Source organism: Sus scrofa, chromosome 9 (genome assembly GCF_000003025.6).
Source record: "Sus scrofa isolate TJ Tabasco breed Duroc chromosome 9, Sscrofa11.1, whole genome shotgun sequence".
NCBI classification, from domain to species: Eukaryota; Metazoa; Chordata; class Mammalia; order Artiodactyla; family Suidae; genus Sus; species Sus scrofa.
In genome coordinates, this window is record NC_010451.4 from 106,115,552 (window position 1) to 106,139,261 (window position 23,710).

The 23,710-nt window shown below is 37.2% G+C and overlaps 1 protein-coding gene and 1 long non-coding RNA gene across 3 annotated transcripts in view; one reads left to right on the forward strand and one right to left on the reverse strand.

The window, feature by feature from the left end:
• LOC110255500 overlaps positions 1-14,353 on the forward strand; it is a 124,321-nt gene extending 109,968 nt beyond the window's left edge. The window contains exon 2 of the long non-coding RNA XR_002335906.1: positions 75-14,353. This is a non-coding gene — a long non-coding RNA (uncharacterized LOC110255500). The remainder of the gene's footprint in view (positions 1-74) is intronic.
• NAMPT (nicotinamide phosphoribosyltransferase) overlaps positions 4,345-23,710 on the reverse strand; it is a 42,231-nt gene continuing 22,865 nt past the window's right edge. Inside the window, exons 9-13 of one of the 2 annotated variants that reach the window (XM_021102257.1) lie at positions 22,207-22,432; positions 20,404-20,523; positions 16,761-16,901; positions 15,342-15,476; positions 4,345-7,316 (exon numbers count right to left, since the gene is read on the reverse strand). In XM_021102257.1, the coding sequence (XP_020957916.1) occupies positions 7,206-7,316; positions 15,342-15,476; positions 16,761-16,901; positions 20,404-20,523; positions 22,207-22,432 (733 nt within the window). In that variant the 3' untranslated portion in view covers positions 4,345-7,205. 2 annotated transcript variants of the gene reach the window in all.

Sequence of the window (23,710 nt, forward strand, 5' to 3'; positions counted from 1 at the left end):
TTTGTAGTATTTTTAGATTTGCATTTTTTTCATTTTTTTCTTATTCTTTTTTTGGTTATACCTGTGGCATGCAGAAGTTCCTGGGCAGGGACTGAACCATACCCCAGGAGCAACCCGAGCCACAGCAGCGACAGTGCTGGATCATCAACCTGCTGAGCTACCAGGGAACTCCTGGAGATGGCAAGTGAGTTGTTGCATGATTCTTGGAGGTGTTATCACCTACCCACCTAGGATGAGTTAGCCAAAGGTAAGTCATTTTTGTGACCTCTGCTTGAGGGGTCACCAAAAGCAAGGAAAGGGTAGGGAAATAGTGGGATGTGTGTGCACATGCGTGGCTGTGTGTCAGTGGATGCTGGTGCAGAAAACAAGGGGCCGTGTGGCAGGGGCCAGATCAGGAAGGGGTTTGTGAATTAGGCTGGATTCTGAGCATTACGCTAAAGAGAACACCAAAGGCTGTAAGCAGGGGACTGAAACTATGAGATTCTGTTACAGCACTTTGGTAGCAGGCTGGAACGTGGAAGGGGGCTAAGGATGGGTATCTAGTTAGATACTTGTTGTATTGTTTCAGGAAAAGATTTATGTGCCTGAAAAGGGAGCTGGAGAGAAGTGAGAATATAATATTATTTAGTAGGTGAATCGCCAGGAAGCCATGTGTGGGATGATGGAGACGGCAATCCCACTTGGGTGGTTGGCTTAACCCCTAAGCGAGGTAAGACAATCAGAAGGAACAGGATGAGTTTGGACTTGTTGCATCTGAGTGGGTATCTGGGTGGGAATTTTTCATAAGTCAAAAAGTCTGGGCTAGAGATATAAATGCATGGAGGTAAATAGGTGATGGCTGAGGCCATGTGACTTGCTGAAGTCAGCCAAGATAAAGATGGAGCTGGGTAAGACATGACAACATGTAGAAGCTAAGTGTGTGAAGAAGAGCCCCAGAAAGAGAAAGCCCCCAAGACACTACCTCATAAAAGATGAAGTAGTTTCAAGGAATGAACTATGCACAGTGGCAAACACGGGTGAGATCCTCCGGTAAGGTAAGAACCCAACATATTCATCTGACAATTAAGGGGCCTGTTTTGTTTAATAAGGGCTGGGAACCAGATGGGAGATGAACTGGAAGTGAGTCAGGAAATGTGAAGAGCGTTCAGAGTCTGGATATGAATGGGAGAAGGGAGACCAGAGCTGCTGTTATTAAGGGAGATACTTTTTTTTAAGGGTGGGAGACACAGGAACATGCTTGTTTATTGGCTGAGGAGGAAGGTACAGAAAGGGAGAGATTGAAAAGAAGAGTTGTTTTTTTTCCCAGGCTCAGAAAGCAATCTGGTAGAAATCTTCAGGCTACCCAAGAAAACCTAATGAGAAGGAAACTTGTATCCAGTCCATCAGGAGGGCTCCCAAGCACAACAGCGGATCCATCTTCGTAAAAACTAAAGAACGTCTTCCCTAGTTTAAGTCAAAGAAGTTAACAGTTCAGTAGGCAATTCCAGAATTAAAAAAAAAGGGTGTGTGTGTGTGTGTCAGGATAACTGAATTTTTTAATCGTATTTTGTTGCCAACCTAAGAAAGATGCTTCTTTTCTTGGGGATGAGCATAAATCAATGTAAACTAAAACTGCGGGTTTTTTTTTTTTTTTTCAGAGATCATGTTACAAACTGGTAGAAAAGTCAGTTGGCAGCTTGCTCTACTCACCCAGAGAACAGCATGATCCCTGAAAAGTGGTAAAAGCCTCAGGTCTCTTGTGAATTAGACCAGTTAAGTCTCCAAGAGTCCTATGTGCCAGTAAGCTGAGGGGTTGGTCAGCCCATGTGCCAGCAGGCAGGCAAGACTCTCATTATTAAGGACCCATTTTCATGTTAAAGAATGTTTTGGTGAAGTTGCTCATTTCAATGATTCTAAAATTCTATTTAAGAACATATTACTCTCTGCTGGAGTAACTTAAGTAAGTTTTAATAGCATGAAGAACTGTCAACCAAATAGAGTCCCTGGGGGAAAAGATAATAATTGGAGAAGCTTTTTGAATAATAATTTAAGATGAGGTGGGAAGAGCCTGAAAACCTGAGGAACAGGTAACTGTTTAATTAGCACAGAATGCTTTGGCTGATTTCTTTAAAAAAGTGTAAATTGTAAAACATTCAAAACGAAACAAAAATTCAAAAACATGTAAAGGCTTGAATGCTTGGGCCTCTGTCGGCGAAAGGGATGTTTGTAGCAAACTGATACAACCAGTAAAATTTTAATCTAGATTATTCCTTCATTCCATCCATTCATTAAGTCAATAAATACTGCTTGAGCACCTGGTAAAGGACATCAAGCCTCTGGCAGTGCACAGAGCACTTTTTAATCGTTTTGTTGCTTATCCCTGCAGGCTCGACCTTTCCAAGAGGCAGCGCTCCTCTTCTTGCAGGCCTGCCTGGCTCAGCATCTTCACTGCCTGATCCCTTTCAGGCTCACACCCCTCTTTGCTGCTGCCTTCTGGGGACCTCCTGGTCCCTTCCCTTCATTCACTGAGCATTTTGGCACCTTAGTTTTCCTCTCCACTTACAATTCTGGATGATTTTAACGTCCACCCGCCCAGCCCACTTGTCTCTTTTGAGTTTTCTTGACCTTGTTTTGTCTCCAGCAGTCTTTTTACTTCATTTAGTCACTGCAAGTTCATGCCTTGGAAAGTATTACACCACGAACCTGCTCCTCTCAGATCATGAATCCAAGCGTCCTGGTCTCGGGCTAGTGTTAGGTTGTCCAAACCTGCTTGTTCAACAACTCCCAATGAATCCGAGCTGTCATCACACTTCCATCGAGCTCTCTCCTGTCTTCCCAACATGTGGTGCTGCCTTCATGTCCTTACTTACTCAGTTTAGATAGAGCAGGACCATTTTTCAACAGCTCAATTTCAGGAATTGTTCAGTTATCATCCTTTGTTCTAACAGACGTCTCTGGCAAAATCCCAAGTATCTCCCTTTTCTGTGTCTGTACCCAGGCAGCAGGGTGTTACTAGGGAGGGGAACAAAATGAAAACCACACGAGACAAATTTTCACAATAAATCCTCAATCACCAAATAGCTGGGTTCTTCACACTGTTCTGCAGTCCCACACAGAACACTGGTCACTTTACTCTCCACAATAACTATTTTAAAACCTCCGTTTTCAATACTCCTTCCTGGTCTCAAATTTCACGGAGAAAACCAAAGCCTGCCTAGCTTCTAAGCTTTTATTTATTTTTCTTGTCTTTTTAGAGCCGCACCCACAGCACATTGAGGTTCCCAGGCTAGGGGCAGAAGCGGAGCTGTAGCTGCTGGCCCACGCCACAGCCATGGCAACGTGGGATCCGAGCCATGTCTGCTAAGCCTTTCTGTTAGAATAAAAACACCCCCTCCCATCTAAAACCCTGTCCTTCCACTAGTGCTTTGTACCCATCCTCCTCCTTCCTTGGAAGCTGACACCATACCCATCCCTTGGCCTCTCTGGTCTTGAACTTCCCCCTTTCTGGGTCCTCAGAAAGAAAGCTGTAACTACAAAGGGAAAGGGAGACACCCTTGGAACGTTCTCTCCTCAACCCCTCCAGATGGGGAGTTGTGTAGGTAGCTTCCTACTGACATCCACCTCCTCGTCCACCTGGAAGGGATGTCTCCATCCAATCCATGCTTTTACGGCCCTCACTCTGCGTGGCCTTTCAGCAGTATTCAACACCTGTGCAGAAGAACACCCTTCCCTGGGCTTTCAGGATTTTCTGCCTCCCGTTTTTCCTTTCTTTAGCTACTGCTTTCAGTCTCCTCTGTCTGCTTATATGATGCCACTTAACTTTTGAGAGTGTCCATGGTTTGGCTCTGGCTTCTCTTTTCATCAGAAGTTGGCACCTTTTTTTTCCTCTAAAGAGCCATACAGTAAGTTATTCTAGGCTTTGCAGACTACAAGGTCTGTCACAACTATTCTACCACTGTAGCATGACAGCAGCCATGGACAGTTATTAAACTGACCGGCATGGCTCTGTTCCAATAGAACTTTATTTCCAAAAACAGGAAATACTGTAGACTCTCCACAGAGAAGTAGCCTCCCTTGTGTCTCTCCTGACCATCTCTATATAATCACATTCATACTCAGCTCTCACCAGCTACCTAAAATCCACATTTAAATGTTTCGAAGGCATCTCATCTTATCCGAGGGATTGTGATCTGATCTCCCTAGAGTGTCCTCTCTAAATAAGAGGCACTGACATTCATATCATGCACAAGGCAGGAAATGAGAGTCATCCTTGATGTTTCTCCCTCTCGTTCTATTTCTTTGAACTGGAAGAATACCTAGAAAAGGTCACTCTGGAAATGCCATTATTTGAAGCACACAGTCAAGTTTCACAGTTCACTAAGAGAGCTAAACTTTATTTCCGTGTTTATTACATGTTTATCTTTGATGCTGAATACATATTAGAATTGATTTAACATACATCTTGGGAGAAAAGCTGACATTCTCCACTGAATGGGTTAAAAAGGAATGTAAAACTACAAAATACTTGTTAAGTTTGAATTCTGAATTATGGCAAACAAAACAATTACCTTGCCATTTTTCTCTTTCTAGTTTCCCAAGATGGATTTCATTATAAAATACTTTTCATAACAATTTATTTCAAAAGGGAAATAAGGGATATCATTAAAACCATTTTAAGTATAGAGTATAAATAAAGAGCCTTAACACACAACTCCTCTCTTCTATTTAAAATACAAATAGTTCATGATAGTATGAGTTGAGAGGGACTAAATAATGTCAACTGCAAAGCTAATGACTTAAGCAAACCCATACATGTCATTTGCTTGTCTGGAAGAGTTAGGCTGATTTAAGGTGACACAGCAGATTTCTATGTGACATCTGTGTTAACCAGTTGCTACTCGGAATGGGAATGGCCAAATACTAAATGTTTGATGGAAATTTAGGATTAATCAGTTCCAAAGGGCTAGAAGCTAACAGAATTAATCATTCCATCCCCCCGATCTGTGGCCATATACTAATGTACAGATTTTAGCATTCACTAAAAGTTTTAAAATAAAACTCCTGTAGATACTCTGAAACTGCTGAAATTCATGCAGTACAAAGAATATTACCTGTAGTATAATTCCAATGTTTAAACAAAATGAATATTATAGGTAGTTATCAAAATTGTTACTCTAAGTTTCTTTTGTTTCTCTAGCAGCCCCTTAGCACATTTTGTGAAGAAAGGTGTGGTCTCATACTGCTACTCTTTACTGGGACCCATTTAAAAAAGAAATAAGCTTAAAATTATTTTCTACCATGGGTTACAGGATGAAAACTCTTACTCAAAAGTGTGAAGGATGCCTACTGTTCTCATTAAACAAGTACTTAGAATCATCTTCAAACACCTGTATGCTTATAAATGAGGTTTACTAGCAATAACTCACCTCTAATTAGATTACTCTAGTGATAAATACTTTTTGATATTACTGTTTAGGATAGATGATTTGTGGCTTTTCAATTTTTAAAATTTTACTTTTAACGTCATGTTGTTATAACTTTTCTAAATAGTCTTCCAATATCAGATTCTTAAGTGAGAAAAGACAAGAGATAAAAAGTCCGCATTAAGGTATACTCCTTGTCTAACAACAGGGGACAACACACTTTTCTGTAAAGGGCCAGAAAATAAACAGTTCAGGCTTTGTGGGCCACAGCATCACTACTGCAATGACTCAGTTTCTGCTGCTGTTGTGAGAAAGCAGTCCTAGACAAAGTGTGTTTACAAAAAAAGAGTAGTCTAAATTTGGCCTTTGGGCGATAGCTGGCCAATCCCTGCCTTAGAAGAACAGACTGAAATATAAAGGAATAATCTTAAAAACCCCTTGGCCTCTAGTCAGAAGTGGTGATGACAGACTTAGAGCATACAGTTCAATTGCAACAGGACATGTTGATATTGAACACTTGGAATTTAGCCAACTTTCTATTGCTGGTTAAGATTCTTCTATTCAAACTCATGTCACCATGCTTTTCATTAGGGAAAATTTATCTTCATTTAAGAACTTCCTTGAGTATTATTTATTGAAGGAGTCAATTTAAAAAATGATATCCATAAAATTTAATATCCACTTTAATTTTTGAAAAACTTAATGAAAAATATAACAGAATCAAAACATTTAAAATAAGTACACTCACTACCCATTCCAGGAATTCATTTAAGTCATATCAACTATAGAATAGGAAAAATAAATTCAGAAGTGTAGTTACTTTAAAATACACTACTTCCATTTCTGTCAATATTTTACATTTTATGTATATATTCTATAGTGTAAGCAGAAATTCTCTCTAAAAATCTCCTTAAAATCTTGAGGTGCATATTAGAGCCACAGGCAATATCTGACATATAAAATCATAGTACAGGCCTTTCAAATTTGGCATTTCACTGGTACAATACAATGACCAACATGTAAAATCACTGTACAGTGCCTAGACATTCCAGTAAGAACCGTTACTTTCTTTAAGGTAGAATGATTCATACATATTCTACAAGGGGCAGTGAGGTTTCGTAATTTCTATTGGGTATGTCCTGACATAAATTTCAAATTGTACAATAACACAAACAACTTTGTTAAGGCCATGTTTTATTTGCTGATTAATGGACAAAAGGCAATGTAATTATTTTCAAGTATTTTCTTGAAAGTCTGTGCTCATAAAAATCATGAAAAGTTGGAAAGACTGTTAAATCACTGAAACTTTAAATATATCTTACACAATCTTGTTTGTACAAAAATACAAGTTAAATATAAACATAAAGCAATCATGATAATTTTATGCAAATCTGTTTTATGTGATCTTGAGTTATATATATAAAAGTTTCTTGGTTCTGTTTGTGAAAAGATCAATACCAGATTGAATTACTATCTATTGGCAAAGGGCCCTAAAAAGCTTACTTTAGCAATTACCTTTTACATGGTTAAGTGCATTTCCTAATTTGAGATCACCTAAACACTGGCCCCAAACAAACAAACAAAAAACAAACAAAAAAATGAAAGGGTAGTATGTCCATAAACCAACAAATAATTTGGCTGTAATGTGTCATAAAACACAAAGAAACCCCACACATCTGTACAATAAACATTATGCATTACATACTCACACACACAGGTGTATACGTGCATGCATGCACGTAAACACACACCCAAGCACACGCAGGTACACACACACACACACATCCAGTCATAAAACAAAGCCTAATGAGGTGCTGCTTCCAGTTCAATATTCAGCTGTGCGTTTTTTCTTACTTCATCAAATGAATAGCTTTTTGTCACCTTTCCATTCTTGAAGACAGTATGGAGAAGATCCTGCACAAATATTAAAATTTAATGATTAAACCAGACTATCAAGTGAAATTCTTAAGTAATGCTCTGATGAATTACACTGATAGGTCAAATACACAGAGATGTTCATAGTGTTCAAATTATGAAACGATTTCATACACAAATAACGCTGGTGGAGCAGGCAGAGGAGCAAGGCATGATCTAAAATGGGATGTAGAGATATTTAACTTCTCATGAAAAGGAATTATCTAAATACTACTTTTTTTTTTTTTTTGGTCTTTTTAGGGCTGCACCAGCAGAACATGGAAGTTCCCAGGCTAGGAGCCAGAGCCAGAGCCACAGCCACGGCAGATCCAAGCCGCATCTGTGACCTATGCTGCAGCTTGCTGCAAACACCAGATCCTTAACCCACTAAGTCAGGTTAGGCATTGAACCCTTATCCTCAAGGATACTAGTTAGGTTCTTAACCCACTGAGCCACAATGGGAACTCCTAAGTATTACATTCTTAAAAAAATTTCCTTAAAGAAAAAACCAACAAAGCTAGTTGACTCATGTCTTTTTTTTTTCCCCAGGTAGAAGATGCTTACTGCTTGGTTGTCCTCAAGAACCATAGCTGTTGCTGAGAATCATGACTAACAGATCAGCAAGGAAAGCCTCCCAGACCTTCCCTTGTTCCTGTCCAACAGATTCAACTGCAATTAAACCTGCCAATGTGCAATTTAATAAACCTGCTAATCACAACAAGGTCTGGTCTTCAGCAGGCAAAGCCAATCCTAAAAATAAGTAACCAATCCCAAAATAGAAACATATGTAGATACTGATTTCTTGACTAGTGCACAGTCACTGATTTAAAGACTGTGTATATGTAACACTGATACATGTAACATTTGATCTGTACAGGGTTACAAAGATAAATTAAGAGAATTAAGACTAAATTCCCTTTTGGGTCTGGTAAAGCCATTTCTGTTTCACTAAGGAATTATCTGCCTCTAGTTTCTCTGGAAAAATCCATGGAAGTAATCTGTTATGTGTTTTCCATCTCATCTGAAGGTGAGGAGCACATAGCATTATCTAAAATTTTTGTCATTATGTTGTTTCTTTTCCTATATTCTGTTTTTTTTAAAAATGAAGTATAGTTGATTTATATTATCAGTTTCAGGTGGAGAACAGAGTGATTGAATATTTTATAGATTATAGTCAACTTAAAGTTATTAAAAGATACTGGCTATATTCCATGTGCCATACAATATATCTTTATAGCTTATTGTATACATAGTAGCTTGTACTTCTTAATCCCCTACTTCTATATTGTTCCTCCTCCCTTCCCTCTTTCTCCCCACTGGTAACCACTAATTTGTTCTCTGCTTATGGTTTGTTATATTCATATTTTTTACTTTTTATATTCCACATACAGATAATATGTATGTCTTTCTTTGTCTGACTTATTTCACATAGCATAATACCCTCTCCCATGTCTATCCATGATGTTGCAAATGGTAAAATTTTGTTCTTTTTATGGCGGAGTAGTATTCCATTGTGTATATATACCACACCTTCTTTATCCAATCATCTGCTGATGGACACTTAGCTTGCTTCTATATCTTGCTATTGTAAATCATGCCAATATAACATTGGGTGCATACAGGTTTCATATTAGTGTTTTCCTTTTTTTTGGATAAATACACAGGACCGGATCATGTGGTAGTTCTATTTTTAGTGGTCTTTCTGATGACAGCTATTCAGACAGGTGTGAGGTGATATCTCATGCTGTAGATGCTGGCCTATGCCAGAGCCACAGCAACGCAGGATCCGAGCCGCGTCTGCAACTTACACTACAGCTCACGGCAACACAGGATCCTTAACCCACTGAGCAAGGCCAGGGATTGAACCCACAGCCTCATGGTTCCCAGTTGGATTCATTAACCACTGCACCACGCCATTAGCTGTTTACCTGACCATATGTGTGGGTTTATTTCTGTTCCAATGACCTACGTGTCTGTTTTTGTGCCAGTACCATACTCCTGATGATTGTAGCTATTTAGTACAGTCTGAAGTCAGGGAATGTGTTACCTCCTGCCCTGTTGGTCTTAAGATTGTTTTGGCTGTTTGTGGCCTTTTGTGTTTCCATACAAATTTTAAAATTATTTGTTCTAGGACATTCTCGTTGCGGCTCAGTGGGTTAAGAACCCAACATGGTGTCCACGAGGATGTGGGTTTGATTCCTGCCCCCCACTAGTGGGTTAAGGATCTGGCCTTGCCACAAGCTGTGGCAGAGGTTGCAGATGCGACCTGTATCTGGTATGGCTGTAGCACTGTCCTGCAGCTGCAGCTCCAATACAGCCTATAGCCTGGGAACTTCCACATGTCACAGGTGTGGTCATAAAAAAAAAAAATTATTTGTTCTGGTTCTGTGAAAAATACCATTGGTATTTTGATACCAATGGGATTGCAATAAATTTGTACATTGCCTTGGGAAATAGTCACTTAACATTAATTCTTCCAATCCAGGAACACAGTATATCTTTCCATCTGTTTGTGTCATCTTCAATTTCTTTCATTAGTGTCTTAAGAGTCTTCTGAGTATAGATCTTTTATCTCCTTAACTAGATTTATCCCTAAGTATTTTGCTCTTTTTAATATGATTGTAAATGGGATTGTTTGCTTCATTTCTCTTTGATAGTTTATTATTTAGTGTATAGAAATGCAGCTGATTTCTGTATAATAATTTTATATGCTGCAACTTGACCAAGTTCACTGATGAGCTCTAGTTTTTTGGTGGTGACATTAGGATTTTCTACGGGATAATACCATGCCATTTGCAAGCACTTTCAATTTTCTTCCTTTCCAACTTGAATTCCTTTTATCTCTTTGTCACGTCTGACTGCTGTGACTAAGACTGCCAATACTATGTTGAATAAAAGTGGTCAGGATGTGTTGTTTCCTTGTCTTGTTTCTGATCTTAGAGGAAATGTTTTCAGCACTGAGTATGATGTTAGCTATAGGCTTACCATCTAAGGCTATTTTTTATATTGAAGTATGTCACCTCTCTACCCACTCTGTTGAGAGCTTTTATCATGAATGGATGTCGTATTTTGTCAAGTTTTTTTTTTCCTGCATCTATTGAGATAATCATGATTTTTATTCTTTATCTTGTTAATTGGTAGATCACAATGATATGTGGATACTGAACCATCCTTGCATCCTCGGGATACATGCCACTTGGCCCTGCTGTATAATCCCTTTAATGCATTGTTGGGTTTGCTTTGCTATTATTTTGTTGAGGATTTTTTTTTTTTGCATCTGTGATTATTGGTGATGTTGGCCTGTAACGTTCTCTTTTCTGAGATGTTTTTTTTTTTTTTTTTTGTTATCAGGATGATTCTATTCTTGTAGAATTCGATGGGGTATGTTCCTTCCTTTGCAATTTCTGGAACAGTCTGTGAAGAAACAGGTGTAAGCACTTGCATGTTTGCAGAATTCACCTGTGAAGCCATTTGGATGGTCCTGGCCTTTTTTGTTTGTTTGAAGTATTTTAATTACTGATTCAGTTTAATCACTGGTAATTGGTCTGTTCATATTTTTCTTCCTCATTTGACCTTGGGAGATTGTACACTTCTAGGAATTTGTCCATTTCTTCTGGATTATGTATTATATTGACATAGGGTTGTTCACAGTAATCACTAATGTCCTATGCAGTTCTGTGGAGCTGGTTGTAACTTCCCCTTTTCCATTTCTGATTATATTGATTTGGGCCCCCCCCCTTTTTTTAAATCAATTTTGCTTATCTTTTCATAGAGCCAGCTCTTAGTTTCATTCATCTTTTCTCCTTTTTTTGGGTCTCATTTTGATCTGATTTCTTCTATTAACTGGGTTTTGTCTGGTTTTCTTTTTCTAGTTACTTTAGGTTTAACATTGGGTTGCTTGAGAATTTTCTTTTGTTTCCTGAGGTAGTCTTGTGCTATAAAGTTCTCTCTTAGAACTGCTTTTTTGTGTACCACAGACAGGATTGTTCTGTTTCAATTTTCATTTGCCTCAAGGTTATTTCTTAATCTCATCTTTAACTTCTTTGGTGATCCACTGGTTGTTCTGTAGCATATTATTTAGCCTCCACGTATTTGTGAGCTTTGCAGTTGATTTCTAATCTCATAGGGTTGTGGTTAAGAAGTTTATGATGATGATTTTGATTTTCTTAAATTTACTGAGCCTTTGTGAACCTAGCATGCGAACTATCCTGGAGAATTTTCCATAGGTACTCTTGAAAAGAAGGTATATTCTGCTGCTTTTGGATGGAATGTTTTATATAGCTGCTTTATAGCTATTAAGTCCATTTGGTCTAATGTGTTATTTAATGTGTTTCATTTTTTTTTGTTTGGATGATCTGTCCAGAGTGTTTCTGTACTCTTCTAAGAGTTTTATAGTATTTTGTCTTAGTTACATTTAGGCTCCTTACGGTTTCTTTTTGTTTTGTGTATCCCTGAGCTGCTTGTTGTGGATATAAGGGGTTTTACTTCTAATCTTTAAACTTCCTAACAACTTAGTATGTGCTTGATTTACTACCTTTACTGATTAGATTTTTCCTATCATAATTACATTATGGTATCTTTCTCCCCTGTTTAGATTACTCCTATTAACATTTCTTGTAAAGCTGGTTTGGCTATGCTTAACTCTTAGCTTTTGCGTGCCTGTAAACTTCTGATCTCATCAAATATCAAGGAAAGCCTTGTCAGGTAAGAGTATTCTTGGTAGTTAAGTTTTACCCTTTCATAACTTTAAATACATCATACCATCCCTCTAGCCAGCAGCATTTCTGCTGAAAAGTCAGAGTATAGCTTTATGGGAGTTTCCTTGTACATAACTTGTTGCCTTTCCCTTGCTGCTTTTAATATTCTCTTTAATGCTTGCATTTTAAATACACTGGGTTTTGGTGTTGTCCTCTCTGTGTTGGTATTTTGGGGGCGCTCTGTGATTCTTAAACCTGGATGTGTGTTCTTTCCTAAGTTAGGGAGTTTTTAGCTATGTCTTAAAATGTATTCTCTACCCCCTTCTTTTTTTACTTCTGGGACTACTATAATGCAAATGTTAGTGTACTTGACCTATTAAAGGTGGCTTAAACTGTTCTATTTTTATTTTCTATTCTTTTCAGCTCCAGTGCTTTCCCTTACTCTGTCTTCCAGTTCACTGATCCATTCCTCTGAATCATTTAATCTGTTGATTCTTTCTGGTGTATTTTTAATTTCATTTATTCTTAACCTCTGGTTCTGCCAACTTCTAACTTCTCACTGTTTAGTCATTCTTCTCTTGAGTTCTCTGATCATCTTCAAGACCGCTACTTGGAACTCTTTATCTGGTGGACTGCCTATCTCTACTTTACTTAGTTCTTTTGAGCTTTTTATCTTGTTCCTTTGTTTTGAACATGTTCCTTATTTTTCTGAATTTTCTATCTTTATTTCTATGTATCTGGTAGGTTGGTTACATTTTCCTGACCTTAGTGGCCTTTTGTAGACGTTTTATGTGTCCCAGCAGTGATCACCTCTGGTCACCACTATATGCTCTAGGGATCCTCCTATATAGGTTACGTGGGTCCTTCCTATTGTGGCAGGCTGACTATTGTGGGCAGTCTGGTAGATCTGACTGGCTCCCCCTCTGGTTGGTTGCCAGGCCTTTCCTTGTGCGTAGGCTTCCCACCACTGGCACGGCTGGGTAACAAAGCTGCTGGTTGTGGGTAGGGGTGGGAGGGTCCGCGTGTTAGTGCCAGCCCACTGAGGTCTCTAGTTGTGGACCTAGGTGTCCCATAGCTAGTGTTGGATTGCTGGTAGTTAGGGCCAGTTCCTAACACAGATGGCTGCGGGTTCCAGGAAGTCCTGAAGCTTGTGTTGGCTGGTTAGTGAGAGGGGTTAGTTCCAAAGCCACTAGTAGGTCGGACTTAGGCTCCTTTCAAAGTGCTGGTTCTTCTCTGGGTCCTGTGGCAGGTATTGTGTGTGCTCTTTAAGTGGAGTCTCCATTTCCCGCAGTTCTCTGAATCTGCTGAAAATTAAGTCCTGTTGGCCTTCAAAGCCAAACATTCTGGGGGCTCAACTTCCTGGCAGAAGACCCCAGGGCTGGAAAGCTCGAAGTGAAGCTCGATTCCTCATTTCTTTGAGAGAACTTCTGAAACTGTAATTATTCTCTTGTGAGTTGCCCACTTAGGGTTATGGGGCTTGACTTTACTCTGCTATCCTAAATCTACCCATCTCATTGCCATTCCTTTGTCATATCTTTAGTTTTAGATCTTTTCTGGAAGATTCCAGTCTTTCTCATCAACATGGGTTCTGTAAACAGTTATAAATCTTGGTGCTCCCATGAAGAAGAGGTGAGCTCAGGGTTTTCCTACTCCACCATCTTTTTTTTCTGGTCATTTTTTTTTTTGCTATTTCTTGGGCCGCTCCCGTGCCATATGGAGGTTCCCAGGCTAGGGGTTGAATCAGAGCTGTAGCCACTGGCCTATGCCAGAGCAACAGCAACGCGGGATCCGAGCCGCGTCTGCGACCTACACCACAGCTCACGGCAACGCTGGCTCGTTAACCCACTGAGCAAGGGCAGGGACCGAACCGCAACCTCATGGTCCCTAGTCGGATTCGTTAACCACTGCACCACGACGGGAACTCCCCTACTCCACCATCTTGAAACAATCTTTTCTGTCACTGTTGTTTCAAATCACAGGGCTCTCACTGTGGCATTTTCTTTCTGAGTTTAAATTCTTTATGAAAATTTATTGAGGAACAGTGGTTCCTATTAAGTCAAAATGTCTAGATGCTCATAAAATGATTACTGATTCAAATGTTCTAGAGTATCATTCACATATTCTTAAAATCAGTGCCTTTTTTTAGACATAGTATGACTGTCTAAAGTAACTTCAGTTCATCTGGGATAAACAAATTCAGCATAGTCTTGGTAGTCCAAGAGTTAAGAGAAGGCTACTCAAACAACTGTGTAACAGGTTATCTAATGGAATCTACTTCTAGAATTTATTTATCAATTTATATATATTTTTCATTAAAGATGCAAAAATCTTATTGTATTACTTCTGGCTTAAAATCTTAAAAAGAATATAATAAAAATAACAAATAGAATATCTGTTGTGGTATAAATGTAAAGATACTAATTACTACTTTAGACTTGTTATGTTTCAAGTCAACTTCTGAGAATATGAATATTCATAAGTAATTCACCTCTAAAAATGAGGTTTTTTTTTTTTAATCCAGTGGATAAAAAAACAAATTTTATAACTTTTGAGTTCAGGTATATAAGTGTCTTTTGTACGTTAACAATCATATAAACTACTTTAAACATACTGTAAATGTTTCTAGTTTGGTTAACTTAAACAGAAAACTTAAGTCTAGGTTTCACCATTTATTAGTTATGTAATTTGAATCAAGACACACTGGTTTCACACCTGACACTACTAGGATAACATAATCTGCCTTTTTTAGCCCACAGAGTTAGTGTGAGAATCAAATGAGACGACCATCTGAACTGGATTCTATGACATTCTGAAAAATGGAATTATCTTCAACAACATTTTAGAATTTGGATAGCCCTTCTTTTTATCTATTAAAATTTCCAAAGTTTTACTCTAACATAAATAGCTGTAAGTCATCTAAGAAGAGCATCCTTTAAGCATTCTTAATGGAATTCCTGCTCAGAAATAATTCACTCCTAACTGGTGACAGGAGAATGATCAAATATATACAATCTTACTGAAGCTCATCAATCACTCCCTGCTGATCACTATAGAAAAAATTTTTTTTGAATGTTCTAAATTATTCCATGTATGTACAGGTCCCATATTTATTATCTAGCCATTCAGTTTTTCCTCTTATTTTGGTAGGCTTGGTCACACGTTTTAAACAGTCTCCAATAAAACTTTGTCCTCCAAGAAAAAAATTGCTCTGAAAATAATTTAAAATTAAAATGCAACACCGAAGTCTCCTTTCTTAATTTGGAGAAATAACCTATTACTGTTTAACCAAAAAACTCACAAAAAACAACCAGCAAGCACAGATACATACATGACCGTATTCCTCAAGGTCTCCTTTTCCTTCCTCAAGTGTAACAAAATTCCCTCCTGGTGTCCTATGTAAAGATAATCGGCCCTTTTTGGACCTTTTGTTGGGATCAGCAACTGGGTCCTTGAAGACATTAATCTGGAATCCAAATTAAGAGAAAATCATCAGAAATGTTCACTGAACTCCTATTTTAGAAAAGTACAATATATAATTTTTATATCAATTTTAAGGCACTTTGTAGGTATAACTAAAGCAATCAACCTCTGGCTTTTAGAGACATAACTCTAGTCTGTTTTGGAGGACAGAGTCTTCTGTTATGAAAAAGGTATTAACAACATCCAAATCTTGGCTATTCTTTCTTACTAATGCAGAATACTAATACTCCATTTGTATTCTTACATCTTTCATCTTTGAAGTTAATACATGACCTTTAAAGTGTCTCCTTCTGGTGGGGGAAAAACTGTAATTGCAATGTATACATGTAAGGATAACCTGACCCCCTTGCTGTACAGTGGGAAAAAAAAAAAAATAAAGTGTCTCCTTCTATATTATGCCTTGCCCTTAAACTGATCTAAATATATACAGCACATGCATGTTACTGAAAAATAAATCTGTCAATTCTATTATATAATTTGTGGCAGGGGAACTGCCACAATTTATAAAGGTTACTTTATAACCTTTCCTTTTGTCACTTTTAATTCTATTACCTTGTTACTGTTAGCCAAAAAAAACAAACAAACAAAAAAAAATCTAGAGAACCTGAAGAGAGCAGAATACTTCAAGATCAAAAAGGAGGCAGCTAATGATGGCTATAGAAGGAGAAGCAGATGAGGCAATCCCAGAACTCGCCAAAAAGAGATGGAGGTGAAGTTAGCCAGGGAGCCAACCCAGGTGTTCTCAGCATCCCCTATGTTCACACTCTGATACAAAGACTCTCAAGAGCCTATGAAGAGCTGGGGAATTTGCTGTTCAGCAGCCTAGTAGCTTGGGTTCCCCTGTTTTAAGGCTACCAGAACATGATTAGTATCACAACTCCAGGCTCATAGTTCACCTTCTTAAAACATTCTTTGACAGTGCTTACATATTTGCTTACCTTGAATACAGGATGGCTAGGTTCGCTGACATTCTCAAATGTGGTCAGCTTTTAAAATCAAAGGTAAATACTGAAGCAGTGGGAAACTAACTGACCTGCACTGTCTTTCTCAAATAATCTCTCATCTTATTTTTCCTGTTTTTCAAATCTCCCTTTTTCTCCAAAGTCAAGTTATGACCCACTGTTTCTTTTCTTTCCTTGTTTCTGAGATAAGGTCAGCCAGGGGTACCTGACAACATAGTTTCAGACTGTTGCACTCAATAAATGCATTCTACCTAGACACATAAAGAAGGCAGGAACGACACTGGAGTAAAAGTTGAAGGACATACCCCAAGACCATTGGTTACGACATAACTACATTTAAAGGAACAGTTCAAGAGATCTCTCGTTAACTTCTGTAGCAAAGCTCCACCAGAACCAAAGGCAATATTTTCAATACTCCATTTTTTTTGCTTCATGCCTTCTACAATCTAGATTAAAAATGAAAAACAAAAGCTAAGTATTTGGAAGAGGTAATTTTCCATAGGCAACACTGATGTTTTATAACACAGTAAATGAGAAAGAATAAGACCTACACAAAGTTAAATCCCACCTTTCTTTTAAAAGGCCCACATCACCCCAAAAAAGGGCAGTCCAGAGGCTAAGTGTAGGAGGGGATTTCACACAAAGTTCGTGAATTTGTGCTGTTGTCATAGTGACTGTGGTTTAGGTTGGGGGAATGAAGGAGAGGGAGAAAAAAAAAAATGGCTAAAATGCCTAAGGTTACTTGAGTAAACTTCTCATCTGCCTCTTGAAGTTACTGCCCAGATGCCAATAAGCACCAACAATGGGGCCTGGACATTTGCCCCAAATTACTAGATTCTAGGAGTGACTATATTACTAACAAATCTCAATACATATTATCACGTCATAGTGCATGTGATACATAATGGGGTATTTAAAAATCAACATATATTGGTGGTAAAACAGTATAAAGTACTCTCCTACATAACAGGTGAGACACTGGCAGAGTCATCTTACTCTGGCTGGTACTCTAGTGTCATAAGCACAATTAATGAACTGACTGGTTGTTAAGATTTATCGCTGGATCATTTTGGGGTAGAATGATTATCTAAAAGCCATACAGATAGACCTGTATGAACATTGAGTTCTAGCAACTAAAATAGTTCTTTCAAAGGACATATAATTTAAAAGTTATATTTAAGCTACATTATCAATGTCATTTATATTTTTTCCTTAGTAGGACTTAATTAGCCAGTATCTGTCTTTTTATTTAACATATTCAATCATTTTTATGGTAGAAGGTGGCAAGTGAAATTTAACAACCATTCTTTTAATTTCTTAAGAATAGTCAAAAGGATGTAAGTAGAAAGTCTGGTTTCATTTTACTCAAACAGAACTTTCACAAGCGATTAGAAAATGATAACCAAATTTAATAGTTTTATGTGACGCATTCATAAAAATTCACCATATTCCTCCTAATACTCAGAGTCTCAAACTGACCTTTTATCTGTTCTTATTTTCAACACGGCAAAATGCAAGGACCTTCACCTTTTAACAAACCCACATTTAAAAATGCAACTTTCTTTTTAAATCTCAGCTATATAATTTTCCTGCTATATGTGAGGAATCAAGATGGAAACATACGATCTATAAGCTTTCACAATACATTATACATCAAAAATTAATTCATTCCTATCATTAGGGTTTACACAGAACCAGTGTCTTTTTTACTTAAGTCTCAGATCCAAAGTTGTGAGGAACAGAGAAATTTTCTAGAAAGGTAGAAGAAAGGGTATGAGGAAAAGAAAAGAATATCTAATGGAGAAGAAAAATGTTTAAAATATATGGGACTTTATGTAACAATTTTGAGAATTCCATACCATTTTAATGTCTTTAATGAACCACTCCCATGGAGAGGTTTCAATAATCATCAAGATGACTGACTCTCCCACCAAAGTGCCAACAGAAAGGCTTTTGACTCTTTCCCTAAATAAGCAGATTCATCTTGGTACCAAAAAAACCTAGAGTAGGGTTACACGGTAGACGTCTATGCGATGTCAAGGGACAACTGACCGTGAACTGCCAAGTCTAAGAGTGAGGCTGACAGTCAATAAGAGAAGTCAGTTGTTTGAAATTAAGCATATTTTTCACTTTGTCAAAATCAAGGCATCTAATTCAGCGTATGTAACAAAGCAAAACCACTGGATGAATTTCTTCTGCTTCTAAAAACTTATTGTGACCCACTTCCAAGATGAAGAAAGCAGAAATTACCCTTGAGGCACCTGCATTATCACAAACTATTCACTCTGACTATTCTGTGTAGGATTCCACCAATGCCAGAAAATGTCTGTCTCAGTATTTAACTTCTTGTTTACTGAGTTAAAAAAAGTTTTGAACTGATTCTCAACTTTAAAAACACATACACATGGAGTTTCTGTTGTGGCTCAGTGGGCTATGAACCTGACGAGTATCCATGAGGATGTGGGTTCAATCCCTGGCCTTGCTCAATGGGTTAAGGATCTGGTGCTGCCATGAGCTATGGTGTAGGTCATAGACATGGCTCAGATCCCACACTGCTGTGGCTGTGGTATAGGCTGGCAGTTGCAGCTCCAATTCAACCCCAGCCTGGGAACTTCCATAGGCCTCTGGTACAGTCCAAAAAAAAAAAAAGCTGAAGAGCTTCAGTTTTTAAAGGGAAGTTCAAATATTAGACAAACTCAACACAGGGCTGGCACGGGAACGAGGAAGGAAGTATAAGCGCTGGCTGGGCTAAAGGGGTATTCTGAGATCATACAGGACCCTCCCAAACTTCTTCATCTGAAAGAGCTAAGTATGTGTGAGGGTACCTGCTAAATACAAGGAGGTATGGGTACTAGTTCTGAACTGATACTAAGGTTGGAAACCTTCAATTCAGCCGAGCTAAAGGACAACCCCAATTAAATAAGCTGGCTGACATTTCTATGCTCAAGTCCTCCTCCTAGCTGCAGACTTTTCTATTTCTTCTTTCCTTTTCACATCAAAACCCCTCAAGTCCCAACACCAAATGTCTAGAAGAGCTGTGGAAGTTTCCACTTTTGTTGGGCAAGGCAGTTTGGGACAGCTGGTGAATGAAACCTCATTTTTGTTATTATGACATCTATTCCAGACACATCATTTTTTAACTCTAAATGCCTATCACTGCAGAAGTAAATGCAATAGTTTACTTTTAAATGAATCTTTAGAAAACAAACTTTATAATGTGAGTACTGACCTTACTCTTAACTACATCAAATTCTTCCAAAAAGAAAATTCTTTTGTAACTTGTATTAAGTGGATACCATCTGAAACTAGTATACATTAAAATGTCAGTGGTTTATAACAGTAGAAAGTCTACATCACAACATCAGCGATAGTCTGATTTTTTTAAGGAGTGTCTGAGGTGTTAGAATTACAGCTCTTTAGAAGCTTATTTGGAAAACAAAAGAGGCAAAGTTTTAGGATAATATAAAATGTATGCTATTTGCCTAAACCTAACAATAATAGTGATGACAGTAAATGCTTAATAAAGAAGAGGTAACAAACCATTCTATAATTTTTGAAAAAGCACAGGTTAACATCATTCAAGTTTCACATTGTTAAATATGTGAAGCTACATTCTATTAAAACTGAGACCCATTTGCGCAGTGTCAAGACCTTTAAATTATAGACAAGGAATGTTCTTTGGCATTTTCTTCTTTCACAGTGACACTTCTTTGGGCTCATCATTCAGGGTGGCCAGTAAGGACTGGAAGTGTGGTTTAACTGGTACGTCTATATTTTAAGTTACTATTATTTATAATTTTAAGCAATTAACAGAAAAGACAGATACCATCTTAAACATTCATGAAAAGAATCATCACTCTTTAAATTATTAATGTGTTTATCAAACTAATAAACAGCAGTTTAATTATGAGGACTGCCTTATTGACACTTATAACATCAAACACCTACCTCTTGTAAGGTATTAATATCTACTCCATCTCCTTGAATAACTCTAAGATAAGGTGGCAGCAACTTGTAGCCCTTTGAGTTCTCAGTAACAGGGAACTTCTTTCCTAAAATATCCAAAACCTGTATGGAAAAATACACACCCAACACAAAATAACTAAAACTGAAAAAAAGCGTAAAAGTGTTCCAAAGTTTAAAATAATGACTTTGCTTTGCAAGACAATCTTGAGAGATGATAAAAATTTATCATATTAATTTTTACAATACCACATATAAGCCTTCTAAAAGTCTCAAACCCTTTGATTATGGGGGAAATAGACACGTGATTTTCTATTCAGTCAATTTATACCATAAAGTGACTCAAAACAAGTTTTTTCCCCTCATATTTTTCAAATTAGATTAGGGGAAAAAAAACCTTTAACATTAGGAGCTTACAATGGTAAATATATCATTTTCAAAAGGTATACAAAACATCATTTAAAAAACTCATGATCATACTTTTGATTTGGATTATTTTTGCTCATGGCCAATAATTTAACTTGTCTGATATAACTCAAGCATGAATCCAACTAAATTACAAAGTATAGTAATAGACATGCAACAAGGTGAAATAAACATATAAACAGATTTCTGATGTTTTCACTCAAAGATAACACATTACTATAAAATGTAGCAGCTGAAATACCTAAACACAGATTTAAAATTTCTCAGAAAGCTTGGTCAAAGAGCCAAAAGATCTACCAGACATATTTCCCCTCAACAATTATTCATTCCTGTTTCCTAAATAAATTGACTTAAAATAACAATGAGAAAATTCCATATTGATGACTTAGTTTATTCTTTAAATTAGGTTTGAACATTTTTACTAGGAAAAAGGAAAAACATGAAACCTGTTAAGTTGGCTAAAACCAAGTCTATTCATATTTCAGGCTAAGCTAAGCCTTTTCGATTGGCCTATCACTTAGTAGGGTAGGAAAAGACCTTCTGGAATCTACAGCCCACGTTCTTAAGGAGTAATTCACCATCTAGTCATCAGCTGGGAAACAGTGTAGTAAAGAGGGAAGGTGACAGCCAGAAAAATCCAGGTTGGGTATCTGGCTTATTACACATGTCATGTGACCTTGAGCAAGTTTACTTTAACTTCGCTAAGCTGGTTTGTCCACTAAAAAAAAAGATTGTAATATTGATCACAGTGTTTCATAGAACTTAAATGTCACAACTAAAGCAAAGCAAGGTGGCACAATATTTTTCTAGTAGTAAGCATCAAATAACCTGCTCTTATTAGTGCTTTTCAAAGAAGGTAAACCAAATCCTAAACAATAAAAAAACAGAACATGGCTACACTGAGGATCAATAGCTTCTCTAAAGAATCACTACTTGAAAAGTATTTGACTTATTTTCATTCCACATCACCTTGCACGTACTTCTTTTGCACTAAAAACAAAGGCTCAGCAATTACTTGCGATAAAGGAAAAGAAACAAACCACAGACCTGGTAAGTGAATCACAGGACTGATTAAAATGATAATACTATTCATAATTTTGAAGGTAAACAGAAAATATCTACTCAACAGTACTTAACTGTCTATTTGACAGGATATAAATAACCCATAACTCCGGGCATCCTTTCTCTGTTATTAATGTGTGACCTTGGGCAAGTCTATTACTCTCTCTGGGCTGCAACTCAAAAATAAGGGGACTGGTCCAGATAATTCTGAAATGGTGTGTGTACTAATGAAATTAAAAGTAATGTTGATGCAGCTGGTCTATAGGCACATTAATAATCAAGTTACACATTAAAATTTACCTTTAATACAGTGTCAAGAGGATTTCCAGAATCAGGTCTGATTATTAGTGGTGCCTCTGTACTTCTTGATACTATTAAATGTCTTAGATCTTCACCCCATATTTTCTCACACGCATTATAAATGTCATAGCTATCGCTGACCACAGATACAGGCACTGATGAAAATTGTGTTACTATATGTTCAAAAGCATCTTTTTCATGGTCCTTCCCCCAAGCTGTTATGGTACTAGAAAACAAAATGAAAATACAGATTTACTTAGGCAGACATATCATCTGTTTCTGAATCACATCTCATGTTTACTATACTACGCCATCAACGCTGCAGAGAAGGTGAGTGATTTAGTTTAATGAATGCATATCAACAGGTTAACTGAATATTTTAGCCTAACCATCTCATGGCCATTTTTTAATATTGTAAGTGATCTCATTCTTCTCCAATAGTTATTTTAACTTGTAAGTCATATTTAACCACCTACAAACTATATTTGCTTTTTTTTTTTTTTTTAATATTCCTAAACCTACTCATTTAAAATAAGTCAACTGCTGAATACACTATATATTGTGCTGAGATGCTAGAAGGAAACATACTCTCATTATTTTGCTGGGTGATACAAGCACTTGGCTTCCTTCTGCGAATTTTCAAAGCTATATACCAATAACAGTAGGGACACATATTTTATCTTAACCTTTTAAAATCTTAAAGGCAATTACTTAGGCAATTATTTATACTATACCATGCATTCCTACAGTCAACTCTTTACCTGTTATGTCTTCAACTGGCCAGTAACAGGTAGTCACTTCTTCCACTTATAGATTATCCACTACCACTTAATATATGCCCAGGGAGTAAGAATTATAATATTCAGTTTGAGCAAAAAATAATTAAGATGGGAAATTAAGTGTCAAAGTTTCTATTAGGCAAGAATGATTACAGTGATTTTTACACTGTCCTCAATAATTGTGGTTCTTTTTAAACAGATTAATGCTATGTAACCTAAGTATGTGCTGATTAATATATAATATAAATAATTTTAAAAATTCTGAAATAGAATTCAATAATGAATTTTAGAATTGTTTCCATTTTCTCATGCTAAGCAATTTTTCTTTCCTAATTTGCTAGTCTTGGCTGCTACCCTATTTTCCTAAGTAAAATAATAGAAAGTAAAACCATTCATTTATTGTAACACCAAGGAGATACAAGTTTATCTCAGAACTAATTTATATTTAAAATTTTCATCTTTTCTCTAAAGGACTGGAGTAAACAAACCGTCAATGGTATGCTGAGAGCAGAGCATGTACACTTATGGGAGTACAAAGACTCAGCTACCCAGAACTGCTCGTCTGAAATGGAGAGACAGCGTATTTATATAAAACTCAGTTTACAGTGAAAAAAGTAGCTATGATGCCACCTCTCTGCTTCATGCAAGCATCTGGAGGCTAAAGGGAAAATTAAGATATAATTTTAATATGGATAAAGAGAAGCTCCTTCTTCATATCAAGAATT